General features: G+C 38.3%; 1 protein-coding gene across 2 annotated transcripts in view; it reads left to right on the forward strand.

The window, feature by feature from the left end:
* Positions 1-25,908, forward strand: part of pde4ba (phosphodiesterase 4B, cAMP-specific a) — a 117,459-nt gene that overhangs the window by 37,654 nt on the left and 53,897 nt on the right. The window contains exons 1-4 of one of the 2 annotated variants that reach the window (XM_041039616.1): positions 8,828-9,461; positions 23,130-23,324; positions 25,253-25,289; positions 25,566-25,636. In XM_041039616.1, coding sequence (XP_040895550.1) covers positions 9,361-9,461; positions 23,130-23,324; positions 25,253-25,289; positions 25,566-25,636 — 404 coding nt within the window. In that variant the 5' untranslated portion in view covers positions 8,828-9,360. Of the gene's footprint in view, positions 1-8,827; positions 9,462-23,129; positions 23,325-25,252; positions 25,290-25,565; positions 25,637-25,908 lie in introns of those variants that run through there. The other variant, XM_041039615.1, reaches the window with a different exon arrangement.

The raw sequence follows: 25,908 nt of genomic DNA on the forward strand, positions 1-25,908 counted from the left end.
ACTGTCCTGTGATGGTCCGCAGTGGGATTCCAAGATGCTACATCTTTGTGTCGGCTCCTTCTTAAGAAGATTGGTTTGTTAATACCAGTCACTCTTTCATCATCGATGAATCAAATAAAGTAAGTTCCTGAGCTGAGACTTTCAGAGAACAATAAACAAACAAGAAAGATTTTTGATGCCATTGGTAATCAAGACCATGACAGCGATGTCATCCAGTCTGGAAGTAACCGTTAGCCCTTTCTGCTATCGTCGACACTCCTGGGTTTGGTATGTGAAGAAAAAGGAAAAGTGGGGACCCAGCTTTGTCACTGTTGCCCTTCACAATGTGCGTGTGGTTGTGGACGAGTGTCAGTGTGCGTCAGTTTGAGTGTATGTGTTCTGTTCACCCTATGCAACCCTTTATATATAGCTAATTTTTTTCCCAATTAATCTTGTGGTGACAGCTTTAATTGATGCCTGGATTATGGTCAGAGGCAACATTTTTTTTACTGAATGAAGTGCTACATGCACTGGAGTTTGCATCTTGACTCCTGTCTGTGGTTAAATTTAGGCAACAAAAAGTCATTTTGTTAAGTTTTTAAGATTGGATATTTAGGCTATTGAGCCTGTGCTGATGTATGTGTGTGCATGCTCTTTGGCATATGAATATAATTGCTGTGAGAGGACACACATTCTCTTGTGTTATTCTCATTAAACTTGGTGCTTTGTAGTGATAGCTCAGTGGTGTACTCTGTGTAGGTTGATGCTGGAAACACTGATAACACTTTTAGCTGCAACAATGTAACCAGAAGTGCAAAGGAGGAGAGGCGTGGAATGAAAATTGACCTGTTTAATTTCCTCTGCCTTTCAGAGTCGGACCAATTTATCTGTTATTATCTGATTTATCGGTTGATAATGTCCTATCATATATACATATCGGTATATATGTTGTCGGTATATCATGGCAGTCTAGTATCACTCAGGCTCTGCTGTCTTTACTCTCCTGACTTTCTATCTCTCTTTCTCTCTCCTCATCAGTTGCACTTTCACCACTCACTAATGTGCATCTTTACTTAATCACACCAATTTCTCTCCATACGTGTGTTTACAGTGCTTAATGGGGATATAAATAACACATTTAAAGAGTGCTCTGTGAGTATGAATATTCTGTAAGCTTGCCTAAGCTCTGCTGTAAGTGGGGTTCTGCTTCTCAGGTTTTCTTAGTGAAATGTGAGATTACAGGGTTTCATCAACAGGAGAAACATTTCCTCTCAGGGGCTTTCAGCGGCACCTAACCTAATTTCATGCAATTCTGTAAAGGCTCATCCAGTAGAATTAATATGTTATTGGTATTCAGCCTAAACCTAGCCTAAAACAGCAGTAGTAGTCACTAAAATGTACTTTTGTGCAAAAAATTGACATATACAGTATTATGAATACAACCCAAGCTTAGTTTATGTGCTGATTCAAAAAAGAACCTCTTATACATGTTCTGAACAAGTGTAGTGTGTTTAGAGCTACCAGTTTAGTTATTTGGTGAAATTTCCCTCATTCACTCTCCTTGATCTATGAACCAAAAGTGAGTCATTGTTTTGAACCACTTTTTGGATTGCACTCCTACGGATCTTGTAGCCTGACAGGTGGAGATGGACCAGATAAAAAGGTGCTACGTTTAGAGGTAGAAAGGCAAGAACCAGCAAGAGAAAACTTGACACATGTGAGCTTTGTTACCTGATTCCCTGTTCTTATGTCAGGATCAAGCCCTTTAACCCTAAACACGAGTCATCGACCATGTTCTTAACCTTAAATATGCTCACTATCACACACAGAAGCACATCATTGTTTGAACTTATGGGGAAAAAAAAACAGTAGACTATAATATAATGTGTCACTGAAATACAACAGCGACAATTGCAATTAGGTTTCCTTTGGCAGTGTATACGTTGTAGCTCTAAATAATTGAGATGACCATTAGGGATGTGAAAAAAACTCCTTTGTGTGAGTGAATAGTGTTTTTGTTTTGACAGAGCAGGACCAGATGCTACATGTGCTGACATGATTTTCACTGAGACATTAGATTATTGAGTCCAGACGTCACAACCCGTCATAAACAGAAAACAAAAACATTTTCATGGCAAAACAATGTTACCACTAGTGTTGGACAAGTTACTTGGTAAAATGTAATCAGTGAGTGAAGGTGTAGGTAGTTAAGGTATCTTTCTGTAAAGATGAGCTCATGTTTGTAGACCTTATCTACTAAAAAAAAAATCTAAACTTGCTTTATTTTAAGCTTGAGTTTAAATTTGGTGGTTTACAAATACAGGTCTCAGCAACAAATTTTCAGTGATCAGTGATAATCAGTGACTGAGACTGAGTCACTGTTTTATGCCTTCTCACAATTCACTGTCACCCCAAATACAGTGGAGGCACATTTACTTGTGTCAAATGACAGAAATTCTTCTGAGATTCACTTGGTGCAATGTTATTGCACAGGCACTAATGTTCTTATAGTCAAGCTATGTTGTAGTGTGGATCTTCTTCCACCTTTGGCTTTTAGGATTTTGCTGGTAGTACATGTTTGGTAGTGGAGTTACGTTCTGCTTAAAATTCACACATTTTTTTGGAGTATGGCCCCAGGTTATAACAGCATGAGTGCTGCTGACGTCAAATACGGTATGATGTCGGCTCTGAAAAGAGAGCTACTCTGCGACTAGGGGATTAGGTTAATCACAGGGGGACTGACGGCAGTGCCCTGTTTTTCAGAGGGGAATTAGATTTATACAGAGAGAAAGAGGTTTGAGGAGAGAAAGCTCTGTTGTGGCAAGACCAGCAAGACAGACACCTGCTGATCTTAAATTCTCTCTTTATTTGAAAATCAAATGTGGCAGCTTGTACTTGGACTTAATATTTATTTTGGGGCTGTTTCTTCCTCTTATTTTTCATATCTGGTGCCTTTCTCTTTATCCTAAACTCAATCCCTTGGTTTTCCCCAAATAGTTCTAATTCTTTCTCTTCTTTCCCCTTCTCTTCTCTTCTCTTCTCTTCTCTTCTCTTCTCTTCTCTTCTCTTCACTCAATCATATCAGGGTCATTTTATCACTGTGCTAAAATCACTGTCACCAGCTCAATGAAAGTGGCATGTAGACAGGAGACTTTTCCCAAACAGGGTCCTCCCCAGTAGCACTACACTACCAAGTGTCACTCCACATAAAGTCACACTCACATCTGTGGAGGACACTCCTTACTAAGTTGAAGGTTATATAAATATATGCTTAAACTGTGGGTTGCCCCGCCACTCTTGACCAGGAGCAGGGAGAAAGCAATGGTCACCGTCCATAGCTGTGACCAATAGACTTTGCTTACTGAACTGTAGTGTCGATTGCTGTCTTGCTGTTTCTGCAAAAGCACTATATTAGTGGTTCTCAACCTTTTTGAGCGGTGACCCCTTAAAACAATTTCCACTTGTGATCCACAGATTTTAAGCTCATTAAGGACATGAGTTAAGTGACATTCCTCTCAGATTGTTTCAGAGGTAAAATGAAGAAAAAAATTGTGTGACAGAAATGTTTTGTTTTTTCCTTCTTAACCCTGTAACCATTTTGCACCCCCCTGAAATTTACCATGGAGACCTCTATGGGGTTCCCAACCCTTGGGTTTGGGAATATTTCTGTTTTGGAGAGCAGAATATTGTAAGTCAGCATCAGTGCACACTTGGTGTTGGGGCATTTTAGAGTCTGTATTCAGTCCTTGCTTATTCAGAGTTCTTAAAAGGGTGAAGTGGCTTGATTGAAATTTGGTCCAAAACTGTAAGATTCTGGATCTTTCCCCCACAATGCCACATACAATGTCTGTTTCTCAGCTGAAGAAGCCCCCAGGCCATTTTTAGGAACAATATAAATTCATAACAACTGTTCTTGTTATTTGATCTGAAAGCCATTGTGCCACTCACCCAAGATCCTCACATTCTTTGAGGGTCAAAGATGAGTTGTTAAGATGGACATCGCATGAGAGTAATCAGTGTCACACTGAAGATCAGGCTAGTTGAATTAATTTTTTCGTCCTCCTTCGGAATTTATTTAGCTACACTTGACTCCACTGTGCATTCCCAGCACATATTCCTGTGTTCTCCATTTTTATTGATGTAGCATGATTAGAGGAGATCATATGTTACCAATGGATGAGAATCAATCTGTGGAATTTGTGTGAACACACACCCTTAGAGGATAACAGTTCTGATTCTCATATAGGTCTATTTTTCCCACTCCTAAAAGGCAGGTCACGTATTCCATCTCTTTCCTTCCTTTAGTCTGTCACTATTTTGATAAACTTCTCTCTGTCAGTTTGACCCTCTGAACTCTGATTATCTGCATCTTTACTCCCTTTCTCTCTTTTTAGAGTTTATATTTAAATAGCTTTCAGGGATCATGCCTGTTGTTTGATCCTGATTTAATGCGATTGTGTGTGTGTTTGTATAAGAGAGACAGCTTTCATGTCAAACGTGATGCTGTGCTTGTCAGGTCCTGTCAAATACATTAGAGATTTTATTTGCAATCTCTGATTTCAGCACACCGAGACACTTTTTTTTTTTTTTTGTTTCCTCTTGTGGTTTTGGTTTACTCTTAAGCCATCAAATGGATGCCCGATCGATGTTTAATAATGGTTCTCTGTTTCTATGTGAAACCCTGGTAAAGCTTAACAAAATGTTAAATGTTACTCTGCATTTATAGGTTTTGTGCTATAATTATAACCATGCATTGTCTTCTAAAACAATGTTCAACCATAAGATAAATGATAAATGCAAATTGCATCAGCATCCATCAATAAATGTAAGTTAAAATGCATCAACCAAACTTTCAGCATTGAAGAGATTGCTGTCGTGTAATTAAGAGTTTGCGCACATGTATTGTATTGACTTTTCCCAGCATCCTCTTGACTTGGTATTCAAAGCGTACCCTGCTATCATTGTAATTCACAAATATACGTTTATCACATGCTCTCATCACGTTGTCACCATACCTTTGTGGCTTCTTTACGGCAACCATTATCTCTGTCATTTTGATCCAACATGAAATAACATTTGAAGGAACTATGCTCATGTCCTGTTTACTACCAGCTCTGAGTGCTTTCCATAGGGCATGGCTCATCTGGTGGCACATCTTGCATGCCACATCCTGTAAGTGTGAGCTTCATGGCCTGTCTAACTCACGGCAGTATAACATAGTTAAACAGTGCCATCTTGTGGACGTGAATCTGAAAAACTAGTTTCCTTTTTCTGTGGAATGAAATGGTGCCCTCTGATGTTCATACTTCAACCTAAGCCTGTTTTATCTATGAAACCTGAGAGCTGTATTGGGTTGTGAGGGCAAGAATAACCAATAGGCTAAAATACAGAATAGTCTTTAATGTAATATGAGAACTGTAAGAAGAATAAAGGAAGAATAGTCTCACAGTGGCTGTGGTTTGGTTTCATCAACATGTAATACAATAATACATAGTTACGCACTATAATTGGAACTGGTGCTGTGTACGGAAGTATTTGTTATGTCACTAAGGTTTTTGTTTATTGAAATGCCACTGTGTCTGGGCATAATGTTTGTTTTATATCTGATTAATTTTAAGGGATGAACAAATGAAACATAGCAGGACCAAACCTTATAAAGACAGTCTTTTTGCCAGTGTACATTGTTTATCATTCACTATTTATTCAGCTGTTCAAGGCGCTCTTATTAACCTTACCAAGTGCTATACCACAGTGCATCAGCTCCATTTAGAAAGTAGAAAAACATACTTTATTTAAATGAGTACTTTGCTGATTTTATCATTTTAGGGTCTGCTGTGAATGAGTTTTACAAACTGAGTCATGAGCTCAGAGGTGTCTCTAATTTTAGAGTGATATGACTACGTGATGCCACTAAATTATGTAAGCCCACTGAATTAGATTAAATAGAGAGGGCTTTCTTAAAGGAAAAAAAATTGCATATTTAGGCTAATTAAATTAAAATGATCTAAAAAAAGAAACTTAATGGTTTGTTCTGTTGTAAGAACAATCACGATCTGTCTACTTTTTTACATTTACAGTGAAAATCTGAGAAAAAGAAGACAAATAGATTCCCTTCTTCCCCTCACATTTCAGTTGCACTTGCTCCAACTATATTTTTCGCCTCACACACTTACATTTACAGCCACGATTACTTCAAAGTCTGTTTTCAGGATCTGTAGCAGTTACCACAGTGTACCATAGAGGAATGTCATTATAGTGCAAGGAGGAGCTATTTCTATATCTTCTTCTTCTATGGTTAAGCCTGGGGAGGTCATTAATGAGGCATGCTTTTGCCATTGTTGCTTAGGATACATACAGCCCTGAGGCTACCACATCTTCCCCTTCTCCCATTTCTCATCTTTGTGTGTATTGTGAAGCAGTGGGGCGAGCTGGAGTGTGGGAACGTAGCACTGATTTACTTTTGGTTTCTGTGATCCTACTCCTCCCCTCATGTGTTTTTTGAAGAGTTGGTGTTATGTGACATTTTTCTGAATCATGTCCAAATAAATGACGAGCAGGCTTACTTGTCCTGTCTTGATGGTAGTTATAAGTAACTCCTCCCATTGTCATTTAGAAATATTTCCCCGTAGTTTCATGACTGCTATTAAAGGAAGTCCTGAGAAATGGGATTGAGTTACTCACACACCCAAATGTCATCTTTCCCAGAATGAATTTCTACTTTTACAGTAATAGAAATATAAACATCTTATCACTTTGTTCTTTACAAAGTTCAGGGGATCAAAGGAAATATTTTCACTTCCTGGAAATATAACCCAAAACTGTAATCAAAGTTGTTTTTACTCTTAACCAAAGCAACAAGACATAAAAGGTAATAAATGAGATATCAGATGAATGATAGGAAAAGATACACATAATTAATGCATAAAATAAAATAAAATATTGATATATTAAAAGAATTATGCTTCAAAAGTGAAGCTAAATAAAATTATTTCTGTGATCAAATTTATCAGATTTTTTATGTTGATAAAATGTTTCCTGGGCCTTTGACAGCTTGTTGTGGTGATTTCAAGGTCAGCAATTCTCTGTGACCAAAATCAGATGGCATGAAAAAAGAATAAAGACACAAAATAAAGTTACTGACTATCACGTTTTTTCTTTTTCTTCTCATGTAGTTATACTGTAGCTAACTGTTTGCTTATTTTGAAGAATGAAAAGAAAAAGGAAAAAAAAGGCTTTACTGATATCATCAGTACAATCTGATGTTTGATTTGCATATTAAGAGACACTGCACTGTACATGATGACAGTTCTCTGTTGGGATAAAAAAAAAAGGAAAATAATATAAAAAAAGGAAAATAAAATAGTTGACTTATTTGATTATTTCCTTATCATATTCTCAGAAATAAAGTTCTTGGGTATAACAGGTTACATGTCCCCTAGTGACCAAAAGCAGCTTTTTTGTCATTTAGTTTTAATTTTTCTAAAATAACTAAGTATTTGACAAAAGCTTCTTATGGTAAAAATGTTGCACAAACCTGGACAGTACAATAGCTTTAAATACAGTCAAATGTTACTAACTTTTTGCTCTTCTATCTTACACTTAGTTGGCAGTTAATTAAATATGCCTAGCTAAAACTAATGCTGTTTAATAGATGGACTGCATATGTCTGCAGTCATTATTGTATGTGTTGCCATTTATTACATAACTGTCATGACAGTTACTGTGATTTGAGGGCTTGGGCATCATATTTACAGTATTGTACAGTGTCATCAGGCACTGTGGCCCCCTGTGCTGGTGCCAGATGGTACCTCTTTCTCACACAGACACACACTGACAGTTAAGGTAGACCAGGTTGCGAGAACAACAGTGAATCCAAACTCACCTTTTTGTTCTCCATGTTGGTTTCTGATCCAGTACAAACTGTAAAAATAAACTTTTTGTATGTGTAAGGACATTTTTAAGTGTTCATTAATGTTTTTGTCAGGAACAATACCTTCTCCTACAATGATGGTTTATATTACAGCTGTAGTCTGTTGTTGTTGCCTCCACAACTACTTTATGTCTTATTAACCATTTAGTAAATGTTTATATGCTGTTTATAAATGCTAAATTATTGGTGTTCCTGTAAAGTGTTACTGTTTTTGGCATCCCTACGACTCTGTGCAGCCTGCATTGGCTTACAAGCCATCATAAATTTCTACAAGCCTGAACCAGAGTGATGTCTAAACATTTTCAAACAAAACTATAAAAAGCCCAAGAAAAACAGGAAACTAATTTTCACATTCAAATCTTGTGATCCTCATTGTCTGCAACAAAATTCAGAAATCTCTGGCCAAAACACATGTATCAGTGTGAATGTGACTTTAGTTTTTTTTCTTTTTTTTTTGAGGCACATTTTTGCCAACTTTAAACACATCAAAAAGGCTCAGAATACTGAGCCTTTCATGAAAAATGAACTCTCATAAGCCATCATAATCTGTACAGCACAGAAGTTACACATATTGTTGGTTTGCATGTTGAGTAACCATGAGTGTAGCTGGTATGCTATTTTCTACACATGCTAGCTTAGTTGAAGCTAACAAGGCTGTAACTGATGGTTGGATTATGACTCCACTCCAGTGACTCCACTCCAGAACTTGGATGTTCCTCCTTACTCTGCTGGGCTGCGCTGAAGGGAACAGAGCTTCAAACACACACACATACAGTAGTATGCACACACACACACACACACACACACACACACACAGACACACATACCCACCATGGGGAGGAAGTATAGCCTGTGACGAAGACAAGAGTCTGCAAACAGAGCACAGAGAGAGAGTGGAGAGTGTCAGAGTGTCAGAGTGTGAACAAGGGCTTCAAGAGTTCCTTGGTGTGACGTATGGACTGCTGCTTATGTTGCTGCTGTGTGTGATGTGAGATCAAGTGTGTGGATCAAGGTGTTTGGATACCTGTTTGTTGCTTTTACTTGTGCCAAGGAGGGGATGTCTCATGGATAATCTGCTGAGTAACTTTTTTAACAGCCATGTAAATGTATGACTGTGAAGCCTGAATGAGTGATGCATTGCTGTTTATAAGAGGTGAGGTGTGTGTGTCCGTGTGTGTCCGTGTGTGTGTGTATGACAGTGCTTGTTTTGTAGTAATTGTAAGACACATTTGATGGTTCTCTGTGCGTGTGAGTTGCATGCTACAGTGCAGTCATCACTAATAGTGCTGGCTTGTAGAGTGTGTGTGCGTATGGTGGGATGTGACATGTGGCACTTTTGTTACTAACACTCTGGTTGTCCTATAGCTGACGTGTGTTTGTGGTAACATATGTGATGGTGTGTGCTGGGTAGTGTGTGCATGAGTGCATGAGTGCATGTGCTTGTCGGGGCCATGTACCGGCGTTCACCTTGTGCCAGAGGAAGGGTTCATTTTGACTTCAGTGAGGAAGTCATCAGGAAACTCCACGCCGCCAACCATGGCCATGCTCACAGGTTAGGACACACGGATCACACGTTTCATGCTGTCATTCTGTGTCACACTTGAACAGAAAGAGATTCCTTTGCTTTGAATTTCGTCCTTGCGTTGTTTGATCTGTCGTCAGTTTTCGGCTGATTTGAGGTTGACATTTTACAGCTTCTCACTTACCTCTTAGTGTCCAACTGATGAACTGATTTCTCCCATTTAACATTGTTTTGTTTCAGCTCAGTCTTGGCTTGTCTGGTAGTATTTCTCAGAGTCTCTAAACTCCTCCTCCCCTTGCTGAATGTGTATCTTATCCATGTGTAGTTTTGCTTCCTATTTCACATACATTAAGCAATCCTCTCATGTGCTTCTCATCATTATAGTAATCCCTAGCCGGAATGTGGTTACATGCACTGTCACATGTTTCTGTGAGAAAATCCAACTTGTTGTTGGTTTAATGGTTTTTTGGGGGTGCAAGAGTTTTGCAGAGAAATGTTTTGAATAGGTTGCGTGACAGAGAGTCAAGTGGTTTGCCATGCAAATCAGTCTAAAAGTGTTGAGATGAATTTGTATATTATCATGACTGCTTTTATTCACAGTGTGTTTATAGTCTAGACTCTGTGGTGCAATGACAGCCAGACGGCCCGAAGGATATATCTAAAAAAAACCAAAACGTCTCAGCCTTTAGCATCTCTTAAATTTGACTCTGTTGCCAAGCAGGATTTCTTGTCTGACCATATTAGTTTTTCTTCTGAACCTCCAATAATACCAGTGTTACTCCTTCAGTACAATAATTACAGGGGATAGCTACCAGAGCCAACACGTTAACCTAAAACAGTGGTTTCCAAGCTGGAGGTTGGGGGAATGCAAGGTAAATCTGAGGAGTTGCAAGATGATTAACAAGCTAGGAAAGAAAAAAAAAATCTTAATGTTTTCCTAATCTTCGCTTTTTTTCTTGTGAAATACTGGATACAGTTAGAGAAGAGAACATCACTCTTTAGTTGAAGTCACACAGTGAGTCAGTACAGTGTGCAGCCTGTGACGGGGGGGTCTTCAGTGGGCATGGCTTTGCTATAAAGAGTCACAAAGGTCTGCTCATCCCAAGTACAAAAAGACCACACTTTCCTATGTACACCTATGTAGAAGTATTGAAACACAGCTCAACCAGGGTGAGAAACTATGATTTTTTTTTTCTTCTGGAATTTGGGAGGGCTGACACTTCAAGAATGTAATGTAATTGCTGTTGTGGTCTTTCTGCCTCAAAGTGCTCTTATTAAAAAAAACAAAAAACAACAAATTTCATGCTAACATATTTTTAAAGCAGCATACAACATGTCAGTGGAGGCCAGACATGAAAGGAGGGAATGAGGTGGGAAACGGTGAGAGTTTTGGTAGACTGGATGTGACACGCAGAGATTTAAACAGATTATACAAAAGAGACCACAAGAAGGCCTGGTTGGGATGTTAGCCAGCTGAAAATCCAGACAGCCATACAGTAACTTTGAAAGGTCATACAATCTACTCTGTTGTCACTGAGTATATTTACTTATAAGATCAGAAAGCAGAGGTAAATACAAATATACAGTACAGTATGTCATTCTAGGAAAACAGAAACTTTAGGGGTTAACTTAACTACATTATTGATATTGTTTTCTAAAATATACATTGAATATCATACAGGACAATTATTTGATTATCTTGAAAGTTATCATTGGATTAAAACTTCATTATGTTATTATTAAAGTTGTGGAATAACTCATGGATTATGGAATACATTTTTCCTACTTAAATAATCTTGAATTCATGATTTTTGTGCTATGACTTATATAATAAAACAAGACTCAACCTCCAGCTGTTTGTTTAGTGCCTGAAGTAAGAAACACGCACTGTGGTATAGTGTGTCTTATCTCACTTCCATAATCTGACTATTTATTTTCCACTTTGATCGGTTGTGATAAGACACACACTACATCCACTGTAAAACACACAGTCTTTCCTTGTTGATTGTGATGGAGGATGTAGTGATAGTGGTTTACAACTGTAATGGTCCATTCCTGAACTGAGAATTTCTTTGAAATAAGGCTTTCATTCAGCTCTACAGCCTTATTTGAAAGTGAAAATTAGCAAATAAAGTAGGAAATGAGCACCACTGATGTTGATTGCAGACCTTTTTTGAATGTCTGAGTCAGTGAAGAAATAAACCAGTGTGAAAAACTAGGCTGGGTCTTGTCCCAGGAGGACTGTGGGTATTCTGGCTCAGCTGGAGACACATCAGGCTGTTTGCTTAGACCGTCGCATGTTTTAGGGGATGAGAGCAGAGCAAGGAAAACAATGTGAAGAACACAACAAAATCAAGCATGGATGCCCTAATAAAGCTGGAATAATGTCCTCAGAGTGATGCTACAGCAGTTTAATAAAATGCCCAACATCATACCATAGTTTACAAAGCAATTTCGTGAATTATGGTGTCACATGAGCTGTTATTTACCAGTAGTTTTCTCATCATGCGTAAACATATTGGTAAATGTTTGTCTTGTATCTTTTAAAACAAAATAGCCCTAATGGCACAATCCACTTTGTAATCATGGATGTCTGGAGACGGTGAGTTCTGGAGACATCAGGCACCCACCTCTGGTTGGGTGGGTTCCACCTCTGTAACTGAGGGTTTCCTGTGGAAAGTACTGGACTATACAGGAGAAAGCAGAAGTACACAGATGGCTTACTGTACTGTGCTGCATGTTTCAGTCATTAGACAGGTAGACAAGACCCACGTGAGCGCTGGGGGGTAATTACTCCATGACCTCTTCCTCACACTGGTGTGTGCATTGAGAATCTATTGTATGTGCTTTTGCCTGCAACATATTTACACACATGCAGCTGCCCAGTGCCATTTATGGTATGTGGGTGTGCATGAATTAGCCTATATACTGTGTATACTGTGTCCCATGCCAGGATTGTTTCTCACGTGTCCTGCTAGAACAGATAATCTCCCAGAGAGATGGGCTTAACCAAATATTTGGACAGTGACCTGGATTCCTATGGCATAATGGCAAAGATCACAGCTCCTTTTTATGTTTTCCTTGCTGCTAGGTCCCTTTTTAGTTTAAGCCTTCGTGACTAGTTACATCACATAATTGCAGACCAGTATTATTTTCAAGCAAAAATTTCTGGAGTAGGATATATATAGAGATTTTCTATGTATAAATATGAATGCTTAATGTCAAAACCTCATTTGTAAAACTCTGGAAACACTGGTTGAGACAGAGTGTACCAACAAACAACAAAAAAAAAAAATCAGATGTACTCACAGCCTTTTAATGGTACTATCTGTGCAGTAGACAACATAGGGTGAAGAAGAAGGGCAACGATGCCTGTAATATGATTGTAATTGCATGGGCACTAGACCAAAAACAATGTAGCTTAAATAGAGATTTTGAGTCACAGCTGTTGGCAAAATTAAACCTAAACTGGCCCAAAACGTCGTCCGCATCTGTTTGAGAATGCAAGAATTTTCAATCCAACACCATGTAACTGAACAAAAACTGACCTGAGGCTGCTCTTTCGCTTCATCTTATGTTTTGTTACATGTTAAATCGCTGTCAGCATTTGAAACAAGATTTCTTTTTGCTTTGGTGACCCATTTGCCTTTCCTGGACTTAGAATAACAGTGTTCTGTGCATGCTTGCCCATGGGTGGGGTGCTGTGCTGTTTGTGGTTCAGCAGTATTTTTTTTGCAGTGCACTTAACCTACAGTATAATATGTTGTTATGGAGATGGATACACAGAAAAATGCGGCAAGGACTTGTAAGCGTGTCAGTCTTGGTTATGTGGGGCTTTCAATTTGTGACCAAGTCAAAAGTTGAAATTAGCCGCCGCTGCTGTGACGTGTGTTCGAGGATGCCTGTGGTGATTATGTTAGTTAAGTTAATGACAAGGATTATAATAAGTGATAATATTGATGGATTATGCAGGGATTTTACAGTATACTAAAGTAAATGTCCTGCATTCAAACACATGCTTCAGCAAATGACTGTGACTGATATTTTACATTACATCATTAGATTGCAGCATCTAATGCTGATTTGTCAATGCGTGGGCAGCATTTTACGCTTGTGCCTTGTAAAGATGGAGCTAGATTAAATTACTTTATGTTTAGTCTCGTGGTTCCCCCAGTCCCCTGAGAAGCCAGGGCCTGGGATGCGACTGCGAGTGGCCTGACTGTACAGACCAGGGACTGTACCTTTACCAACCCATGATTTTTAAAGCAGTCGCTAAGTCTTTGCTACCTTCTACCGAGTTACAAGATTTCAGTTCCTCTGTTTCAGTTCAAATGAATGCCCATCAGTCTCTCACACTCTGCTCTATGCAATCTCTCACTTCACCCACGCACTTCCACACACATACAAACACATGCACACACATTTGCGAGCCGCCCATAGCCCCTGTTCCTTCATCATAACTATCGTCATCACACCTTTGGCCAGTTCTGCTTTGTGTTTCCTCATGTGACATGAGGGCTGTGTAATTTAGACTGTAAATAATTTTGAATGAGAGCATCTGCTAGATGGCTAGAGGGCATTATTCTAGAGGTTCATGAGGTTTTCATTTGTGTGTTTCGCAGGGCGGGAGAAGAAAGGATATAGGGTTCAGTAAAACTTTCAGTAAAATTGATGCAGCATAACAGTAAATCTTAATTTTGGGGCAGTGGGAAGCAACAAAGTTTTACCCCAAAATGGTTTTTGCTTATTATTGCTTCACTCAGATGTTTGAGCCAGGCTGTGCAGAATGATGTGTGCGCAGAGTTTGACATTAGAAGGCTGTTTTCACATTTATATGCTGAAGGGGAAAACTTTCTGTGTGTTCATCTTAAGTCTCAGGTTAAACTAAAAGCATGATTTTGTGACGTCACAACTAGTTTGGAAGCCAATCACGGTCCTACATATAACTTCCTTTAGAGTAATGTGGAAACTAGAACTCCATCAAACACATGCTGGCAACTGACATCTCAGTGAATTAGAAAGCATCTTGTGTTTAGTTTAGAATATTTGAATTATATAAACATGTTGTTGCGGTGATCTTTAAGGGGTTAAAGTGTAGCTTTAGAGCCTTCCCCCTTAAAAATGTAACTAAACATCAGAGCTTCAGAAATACCACATGGAAACCACAATGACTGTGATTGGTCAGCTTGGACTTCCTGTGACGAAGTTTCTGATGCTGCTAGAGATTGATGATATTAAAGACTGCGTTAAGGAAGCTGAAGAGGGACCCAGCAATCTGTAGCTCTTTCAGTAACACATTTCAGTGCAAACTGTGAACTGTGGATGAATGAAAGTAAACAGTGATTGCACAGCAGTAGATACCTGGATATAACTCTAATTCGTGCATAGCCCACTGTCACTCTGTATTACAAAGAGTGCAAATCATTGAAACCAGTAATGGCTCCTTTTGTGAGAAACTATTAAATAAAATCAAATTTCTGGTGTTGATCATTTCATACTGATGTAATCAATATTCAGGGCGGTGCGTTTGGATGGTGTGGCAGTATCTTTGTATTGCATCATGTGAAGTGAAGCAGGAGTTGAGCATCTTTAAACATTATCATTCTGGGTAAACATAAACACAAAGACAAACAGATATGTTCAGACAAACAGATTGTTGATGTTCAGAGCAGAACTAGTGATTCATAGTGGTGACATTATTGACTTTATTTCTTATTTGATTTTCTTCTTTCTTCTTCTTACAAGTTCACATAGATTCAGAAATGTCTGCTTCAGTGCGTGAGTGTTTAGACTAGCTCTGGTAATTAAACTATTTTTAGATATTTCTGCTGCAGACTCATGTAGGGAAATCTTGCTGCAATCTTTGGAACATAAAATTCATCTTCTATTTTTGCCCGGTCTGATGGGATCACTCAATCAGTTCATCAATCCTTCTGGGGTATTTCAGAGCTCTGGCTCATTTCACTGAGCTGACTGGTTTGACAGAAGCCTCTTTTTAGGATCCACTGTCTGACCCAGGCATCTCTTGTTTTTCCTTCAGTCTCGAACATTTGCAAGAGTTGTTGGAAAACGTTAAACTCTGAGGAACTTTGTCAAGAAGCAGCACTTATATAGTAGTGAAAAAGACCGTTTTTATCCTTGAATGTTCAAGCCCCAACGCCGTTAACATTAGCAGAATTGCTCATTTAATAACATAACAAAATCCAATTCAAGTGTGTGTTGAAAAAATAATGTTTAAACCTTGGCGACACACTAGGACAAACAGGAGGTGTTACCATGGCACCTCTGTTTGCACAACCTGACAACCTGGTTTCCCTTCACCATAACACACAGGAAGGAAGAGATTAATTCAAAGTATAAGAATGCTTTTTCTCCCTGTCTGTGACACTCTATGGCCCTCTCCTTTAGAAAGCACAGATCTTTAACAGACCTTTTTTTGTATTCTAGCTTGTTCAGGAAAGAAGAGACTAGTGCTTAAAATATAGTATAACTCAGCAGTTACTGTAAAAGAAAGACATCCCAGTAATCACATACACTGGATAGATGGTTCAAAATACATCAACAAAGTTTTCTTCAGACATCTAGATCATACATGGCTATTATTTAAACAGCATTTAAGTGACTTCACTCCAGTTGCCTTGAAATGCTGCATGTGTAGTTTTAACCTAGACATTTAGATTTCTAGGTTAAAACTGGGTATTGTAACCATGATAATGAAAGTTCTCAAACCTTAATGAAGTGCTTAGTTTAACCCAAACAACAATCTTTTTCTAAACATAACCAAAATTTTTTTCGTGGCTAAACCTAATAAAACCGTTCTCTGTCCCATAAGCTCAACCGCATGTTTATACAATAACCATGAAAACAAAGGTCCAGTACACCTGCCCCTGTAGTGGCGCTAACCCGATATTGGGTTGCCTCAGGGAGTAGGGACAAACGACCTGTATGGTCGCTCTGGCTGGAAGACTTACTGCTGTCTAAACTCACAAATTCAGTTATTACTGGGATGTTGCAGTCATTATTGGAAAGTTATTTGAATCAGTTTTCCGACTTTAATGTATCAATTTATTTTAAAAGTTAAAATAAATTGATTTTAAATTTTAAAAGTCACTATCGCCACAATATATCTCAGAGCTACAGAACAGTTTCTCCCCGCAAGCTTAGGGTGTGGAGACTACATTCAAGACATTTCCTGTCATGGTATAGAGTAATTATACCTTAGCACTCTGAGATGTTCTATCTAAGTCTTACTGTAAATGCTAAATACTTATATACCAGTGTAATAGTCACACAACTGAACAACTAACTAACCCTAACCCTAATTCACAACTAACCCTAACCCTGACCAGCAAGAATGCATTGACATAACCCCTGAGTCCCAGAAGATTTAACTTGCATCTTGTAAAATATTAGATAAATAAAAAATAAAGAAGGTGTCATCAGGCAGGCTTTACATAGAAGCGTAAATATTTAATTTATAGCGTTATGTTTTGTAAGAACTTGCTCTCAGTTATGTAAAAAAAAACATTAACAGCAGACTTAGACTGGACTCAATGACCTGACACTTGACTAGCACTTAACTGATTGATTTGAGACCTGAACTGGACTTGAACCAGACTTGCAAACAGTTGCAAAAAATTAGTTTAGCTTCATACTGTCTTATAAGACATACATAAAATCATATATTTCTTATAAGATTATGTTCCATTCGCCAGAATCCATATCAGAGATTCTTCATATCGCCGTGTATAAACTTGTTCTCCCTGCACATCCATCTTCACATAAATCAACAGGCAAGAAACTGAGTCATCCTACTGTACCAGTAAATGAGAGTCAGTCTTACTGTCTTACTATTCAGTGGGTACTGTCAGCCTGAAACAACACCATTGTCTTAGAGCTCGGAAGTGGAGTCATTTCCTAGAAAAAAGAAAAAAAAAAAACAAAATCAAATATTTGTCCCAAACCTTTCCATCCATCTTCACTATCTTCTATTTATGTTACTGGTTGTTTTCAGTGTAGACTCTGCTTTTTGTTGCTCTTGGCTCTTGCATGTAACAGTTTATCCAGATTTCCATTGAATTTCTAATGAAGCGCCACCTTAAAATCACACAGAATCTGCTCCCTAATGTCAAATTTAAATACAACTATACCTGGTATAATTCACCTTTATGTACCCATTTTAGCCTACAAGTTATCTTTGAGTACAGGATATTTGTTTTTGAAAGCATTTTCAGTGTGCCTACTCCAACGTCCATTTAGTAACATTAGGCTCAGACTGAACAGACTTAAACTACATACTTATTGAAATTTTGTAAAATAAAATAAAATAAAAAATAAGGGAATTAATAACTTTCCTAACTGCATATCTGATTGTTTAATAGAACGTGAGAGGCTAATGCTCTTGGATTTCAAACCTTTTCAAGTGTGTAATTATAAAACAGAAAAGACAAATGCCAACCGCAGAAGGTCTTCACAGCCGGGAATTTAAAGCGTGTTTTCACTAAATGGTTCACTGAAGGATTTGTTCTTGTCAACAGTTTATAACTGATCTTTAAGGTATTTGTAAAATTATTTACCATTAATAAAGCCATTTATCACACCTTGTAAACCCTTTATAAAGGGTGCATTAGAAAGTGGCACCTAACTAAAAAATACTGGTGACACTTTATTTTACAGGGCTTTAATTTCCTATATATTTCAGTTCTAGTCAGTTAGCCCAAATTTAGGCTGCTTTACTTGTTCATACTGTAGTATTATTGATATGCATAAGCATAACAGGCTGTCATGGCTGCTGGTTGAAGACTGCTGGTTTTCATGAAGAAAGCTATATTTTTAGGTATACTTCTATATTTTTCATTTGAGAAATGTTTTACTAGGACATTTTTTAAGGCATTGACTGTGGCAAGATTAGCAACTTCTATGGCAGAGGCTAATGGGGATAAAATAAGCCAATAAACACTTAGACAGTGAGAGAACTTCTCTGTGTTTGTCATCCTTTCTGTTTGTCCATCACTCAGTCTGTCTGCTCATCATCAGTCAGACGGGTGCAGCTGGATCATGGGAAAGGAATGTCGTGTCACCCTAGCAAATGATTCTGGGGTTAGAGCGAGCACTTCCTGAATGCCTTAGTGAAACATAACACCAAAAACAGGACTGACCGACCCTGTATCATAGTGATCACTATTAGCTGGAAAATGTGTCATCAAGGATTTCCCAGGAACTAGTTGCCTGTGGTTCTTTGGTCACGGATCATATTCTACCATCTTTTTAAAAAAAAGAAAAAAACAATATATAAACACAAATGTGCGTCACACAACCTGGTGATGCTTTGATCCTTTTCACCCCCCATTCACACATTGTCAGATTCCTTCAAGTCAGGCTAGTTTGACTTAGTTCCCCTCTACTTAACAAGCTCATAATTGCAATAAGACATTTGGCCCATAGTTGTTTTGCTCTCTGAGTCGTTTGGATAAACAGTCATTGTTCTCATCGTGTCTCTGAAGAGAAGGTCCTGCTTCTGGTTGGCAGAGCAAGGACTGGAAGTTTGCATTTTTACATTTGTATATGTTTACATATAGAGAGATATGCTGGACCAAAGAGAAAGCCTGAGAGAATGGTATGAGTGAGAATGGTTTCCCAGACAAATGCACTAATCTGCTAAACCACCAGGACACCCTGTTTCATACAGGGAGGGATCTTTGTTCCCGAAGTCTGTCTTTGTGTCGTTGCATATCCCTTCTTTGTCCTCTTAAGCAGACCAGAGTTAAAAGCTGTAAGATAGATGTGCTTATTCTTTTGCCTGAATTACTGGAGACAGCAGTGATAAAGATAACCCTTAGATTTAGCTTTTGTTCAGTCTGTAACCATAGTCAAACACATTTAACAAAGTATCTAAGCTCAAAAGGCCTACTGTAGTTTGTCAGAGCTTTCAACCACATCTCAGAGTGTTCATTCAGCAAATGGAGCTGAAGAGAGAGTTGAAATTTTAAATTTAGAAAAGCCAGTAAGTGGACTGCTTAGATTATTTTTTTTGCACACACTGCTCCGAAAGGACAAGAATGAATTAACAAGATCAGATGGTTAAACATATTCAGCATTTTCATTTAGTCTGTGTTATGTGGGGACCAAACATTGGCAACAGTCACCCAGACAGTCACAAGAGTTTCATAAGACAGTCTCTGTTAAAATGTTTTTTTTTGTACAGTAAAATCATTACATGTTGGCGTTTGAGGTTCAGCTCAGTTCACAACATCTCACCATTTTTTTCCCCCCCATGTCATCCCTTCCTTCACTGCAGCCTAAACTGGACTGACAAAACAAATCATTTGAAGATGTTACCTTTGTCTCTCAGAAACCTTGATTGACATCTTTCACTGACATTTTCTCGACCAAATGGTCAACCAGTTGAAAAAACAATTAACAGATTAATCAATAATGAAAATGATCATTAGTCTCAGCCCTCCTAACTGTGAGTCTGTGTAGTCAACCAAAAGTCAACCGTCATTTTTCTAAAAGGGCAGAAAGTCCTCATCTTTAGTTATAGTGAAATTAATGTATGTATAGGCTAAATTACTGAAATGAATCACAAACTTAACTGATCACAAATTTCTGTCTCTCAAATTTACAGGCATTGCACAGGTAAGCATAAGCATAATATGTACTCTGGATTCTCCAGTTACAAAAAAACAAAACAGAACAATGGACTTGACGTAGATAATGCCTCAGCCTCTTCTGTCATTCTTGTACTTGGACATTTCATTGTGCTATTGCTTACATAACACCCATCAGCCTTCTCTGTCGGGGGGGGGGCTATGACGTAGCTGTCCATTTTTTTTCCCTTTGTTCAGCTTCTCGTAACAGCATAAAGCTCCATCATAACACCCGCACCCTGGCTCTTACCTTCTTACATGACACATATGACTGTAAAGACTCATGCGGATGTGACTCAGCTCATGGTCAGCATGTAGCTGTGTTTGCCAGCAGTTACACACATGACAGTTCAGCTAGCTAAAAACATACCATGTCCTTATGACTTTGAAGTTTGAGCCTGGCTTGTAAATGTAGTTCTATATTATAGAATTTCCCTCCTGCGTCGTACCAGTTTCTTTTCACTGTATGTTGAAAGAATTTAAATTTATCTTATCTTGGCTTATCTTATCTTATCTGTCTTATCTTACTGAAACAAATCTAAACTCTTTCATAACAGTTATGGAAAAAAATAATAAATTACAGACTATAATTCTTTGCTGTCTTTATTGAAAGCCTTTTTGGATAGATTGGAGGCATTTCCTGGCCCTGTGTCCTATGTCATATCATCTTAATCTACAAAGTTAATGCAAAGATTTATTTCCATCTTTTCTTGAGGGTAAGAAGAGAAAGGGGTGGGTAGTTGACTAGACTCGCCTGCACTGGCATCTCTACACGTGATCAGAATATAAAAAACAGAGAGTTGACCTGAGGGATGAAGCAGTCAAGCATTCAATGCATGGTGCATTGTGCAAGCATGCATGTATACGCATGTATAAAGCATACCCCCATTTTCCATTTACCTTTTGATCTTTGTTCATTTTTTTCATTGTTTCAGTGCATCACTGTGGCATGTTTAGAAGCAGAAACTTGAACAGGAAATTATGCAGAGAAAATGCTTTGCACTAATTTTAGTCCTGTGTCATAATTCACAGAAAAAAGGAGAGAGCTGTCTTCACTTCATCAGGCAGCTGCTGTCCCCAGCTTTTTCTGTGCTCTTCATGCCATTGCGTGCCTATATGTGCGCTCATATTTACCATATTACATTTCTTTTTTTTTGTATGATTACTGCCCCTTCCATGAATCTTTTTATACTGTTTTCTATGGATTCCACATCATAATTCCACATAATCACCAAATGTAAACCTGCTGAATCGGACAATATAGGCCGTGGAGTGCATATTTTAGTAACTTCTACAATGTCTGATCTGAAGTCAAGTTTTAGCTGTAACATCATTTTACAGTCCTGGGCCAGTGTAGTCTACAGTGAGGCTTTAACTCAAGACCTGGATCACACATTATGCCAATTTTAGCTTCTCTCTATAACTCTCTTATCAACATTTAACTTTTGATATACAAGGTTTTACTTGGTCTGGAGCCCTATACCTAAAAGACTTGTTTGTGATTTTGCTGTTATTGCTCCTTGACTTTTAGCCACTAAGCTTCTGAAAACTACTGTATTGCAACTTGTTTTCTTTGGGTTTTGGAGTTTGTCCAATTGTCCTTTTTAAAAGATATTGTCTACTCTGGTTAGTTTATTTCCTATTTAGTCTACCTTCTGTAAAGCTGTATCTACTGAGTCGGCCTGTGTTTTTACTTTGATTTACAGATTGAGCCTTTGGAACTTCCTTTGGAATTCATGTCTCACTTTCCCTGAGAGTAAAAGAATAAAAAAAAAAATCAGTCCCAAATGTCCTACAAATACAAATAAAGAATCATTGGAATTAATGAGTTGACACAAGGGCCTGTACTAAAGCACAACATCCATGTGCAGTAAAATACTATACACAATACAATGCTCTTTGTCATACTGTCAGCCAGCTCATGAGAGCGTCTACATATCCACACTGTCCATTGGAGGTCTGTCCTTTGGAAAATCTTCTTGCACAGATGAACTGATTCATTTCCCATTCCAGATTTCACTATTATAAACAGTGGAGAAGCAGAGTAGGGACAGTGTTACACACACACACACCAAAAAAAAAAATAAAATAAAATAAAATACACAATATAGCTGAACACACAGCTCCAAAGAAGAGTTTCAGAGTCTTCATTTAATATTGTGTGTTTGTATCTTGTTTAAGTTTATAGTGTAACCAGGACTCCTTCTGCTGGTGCGTGTTTAATATACAGAAGGATCAGTGATGGCAGAACAAAGTACTGAAAGAGGCCGACTTACAGAAACTCAAACTTCAGCGGAAAATGCACAAAAAAAAAGTCAGACGCAGTGTTTGTTTGGAAAGTGGCGTCTGGGATGAGTTACCACAGCCAGAAAAAAAGAAAACCATCCTTATGATGATGCTGTCGTCTCTCGTGCTCCTCCTTCACAATGATGATCATTCCTCCACTGTCTGCTTCTCATGAACGTAGGAGCCTCAGTCATAAACACTGTGCACTCTAGTGTGTCACTCTACCCTGTCTTGCCCGGTCATGTCAACTCAATTTATGTATGCGTATGCGTATTTGCTGTGCACAGTTACGAGTGAGTGTGTGTGACTGCTGCTTATCTCTCAAGCGGACGTTGAAAGTACACGTGAGAGATTTTTTCTTATGTATGCTCAGTCATTAAAGCCTAATGAGTGCTCGATAAAGAAAACAAAGTGTTCTCTGAACAGGAAAGAGTCAATAAGATTTGATGGCTTTATGTTCAGAGATCAGAGCAGGAGCGTGTAATGGCAAAAAACTTTTGGTGAAATTTCAGGAAAACCAAAGGCTTTACAGTGGATTAATCTCAAATTTAGTTACATTTACATTTAGTTACAAGTTACATTTAACTCTAGCGCTACCAGAAGACCTGCCTTTGGTTGCTTTGAATATGAAAACCAGCTCCAATATTTTCCTATCTGGAAATAATCTTATTTCTTTCAGGTTTATTGCTCTATGCTTCACATGACTGAAATGAAACTGCAATTAAAGAAAAAAAAAATGTGTTATATGTTTTTCTGTTTTCAGTTTCGATGTGGAGAATGGCCCGTCTGCCAGCTGCAGCCCCCTGGACCCCCAGGCCTCCCCCGGCTCTGGTCTGGTCCTCCACACTAACTTCCCTGGTCATAACCAGCGCAGAGAGTCCTTCCTCTACCGTTCGGACAGCGACTATGATCTGTCACCCAAGTCCATGTCACGAAACTCCTCCATCGCCTCTGAACTGTAAGTAGAAACAAATGGAAATAAGCACAGCAAGCACACCCGTACACCAGCATAACACAAGAATGTGCATGTCTTCATTTAATAATGTGCCCCTCCTGCACATAATCTGGCAGGAGGTGCTGTATATCTGCATTTCTAGGCAGACGCACATTCCAATTTTAATGTATACAGATGCAGACTTGCATGGGGTCAGGCTACCTACAAGTAATAAGTATTTTCAGCAGTATCAAGTAGTTCACTGCAACACCTCAGTCAAGTTGAACTTAAGTTTCACACTGTATTTATAGTGTAAAATGTCATTATTGATTGTTGACACTTCAGCCTCCTTTCAGACGCATTTATTTGTTCACTCTCTCACTTATATTTAGACTATCTACTCTCTAGTGGCTGTTACAGTAGAAGCCGTGCCAGTCACACTGAACTAGAAACAGTTACTCTTCTCCTCTCTAGCTATGCCAGAGGTGTCCAAACTGTTCCACAAAGGGCCGTGTGGCTGCAAGGTTTTGTTCCAACCAATCAAGAGCACACATGTTGACCAATCAACTGTCTGAAGACTGAGATCAGTTGATTAAATGAGTCAAGTCTGGTGTGCTGCTGCTTGGTTGGAACAAAAACTTGCAGCCACACGGCCCTTTGTGGAACAGTTTGGACACCTCTGAACTATGCTGACTACTCTATGACACCGTGTGTGTGTGTCATGGAGAATTATAGGAATTATATATAAACAGAATTTTTTTTTTTATAAATTCTGCTCACAGTAGGTGAAGATGCTTCCATATCCTGGATATTATTTAACAGTTTATTTTAAGGATTACAGAGCTGGGAATATTAAAAATCCTATTCCCAGAGCAACATGTGTTCAACAGATTTTGAGGTTTTGATGTTGTATTGTCCCAGTATATTGGTCAGCTGTGGTTTAGGTATAAAAACAGCACTATGCAGAGATTTGCATTTGCCTTTTTCTTTTGACTACAGACTATGAATCTGCAGTAAAGTGAATCAATAGGTTGAGTGCACCAATATATAATGATATCTGGACTTTAGACATTCCATTGTTATATATTATATCAGTTAAAAATTTGAACAGCCTATTTTGCAAGTTTCTAGTTACAGTTTTCATGTATTGCTTAGTTTAAAACAACACAACTGTGTAATTTAATAGCACGTTATGATCATGGTGATGTGATACAATTGCAAGACAACTTTTCCTTGGGGTACAATAAAATTAAAGTTGAAGTAGAAAGGTCGCAGACAATTGTACTGAGTTAGAGCCTGCCTTAATTAAGATTAAATTAAATTCATTAAATTCAAGTTCAGTAAAGCTGGAATGCAAAGGTTGTATGTTTGTCAGAATTAATAATTCTGACAAATTAATAATTAACAGTCACAATAAAAGAGCAGTTCCCCTGCTGTTTTATTTACCACTGAAGTATATCACACAATGTAGAGCGACCTGCTATGAAGGCTCTGTTCCTGCACTACTGTTCTGCCCCCCAGTGGAAGATCTGGTGGTAGATAGTCTATAATATAAGTCTATAACATGACAATGATTTGAAACCCACAGAAGAGTAATTTAGTATTTTGCCCCGTCGCAGTCCATAGAAATAGGTTACTCTTAGATCTAAGGGCCTCTTCCTTACAAGGTTACATCAGAACAGGAGGCTCCTGTCTTTTACCCGTGACCATCCTCCCATGCTCCTCTCCCTCTTTGAAATCCATTGCTTTCCCTTTAATTATAGTAATGAGGCTGACTGGGTCATAGCCTTCATTGCTTATTGTTGTTACTTAACATTTTTCCCTTTTACCATGACCACAGTGACAGAAAGCACTTAGCATATAAGATTTATGCAACAGCCGAACCTGATATTTGTGCTGCACTGTATTTGAGGATGCTTCTTACCACATCTCTCTATTTTGTGTGTTTTCAGGCATGGCGATGACCTGATTGTAACGCCTTTTGCTCAGGTAAGCACTTTACTGTCTGTAATCTAAAATGAGACCGACATATTTCTTACGAAGAGGTGTGGGTTGTTAGAGTAACAATCAACAACACAGATAAAGCAAATATAAACAAATCAGTGTCCAAAGCACAAATGAGTATGTACTTTTTAAATGTATAATTTTATAATGATTGCTGCTGTATTCTCTGTGCTACAAGCAAGCATGAACAAAAGAAAAATTAACCCTCACTGTTACAATACGTAGGATTTTAAATAAATATCTGTTCCTTTGCTTACCTAGGTTCTGGCAAGCCTTCGAAGTGTAAGGAATAACTTTACAGTGCTGACCAATGTCCAGTGTGCCTCCAGCAAGTAAGTGCTACTGAATATAAGATTATATAAGACCAGCAATCAAAATTATTTATGTGCACCCCCCCCTCAAAAAAAATGTGAGTTCATTATTGATGTAGTTTAAATTTACTGACCCTGACAACATTAGGAAAATACTTCTGGCAGACTGTAAAGTTCAGAGGAGTCAATGACAACGAAATATGAGCTTTAAGTTATAAGTCAGGTTGAAGTTCACTCAGACACACATGGGATTCATCTTTTGGGATCTTTTGGGATTTGCTTGTGGCAGAGTG

This window comes from Toxotes jaculatrix, chromosome 6, assembly GCF_017976425.1.
Source record: "Toxotes jaculatrix isolate fToxJac2 chromosome 6, fToxJac2.pri, whole genome shotgun sequence".
NCBI lineage: Eukaryota > Metazoa > Chordata > Actinopteri > Toxotidae > Toxotes > Toxotes jaculatrix.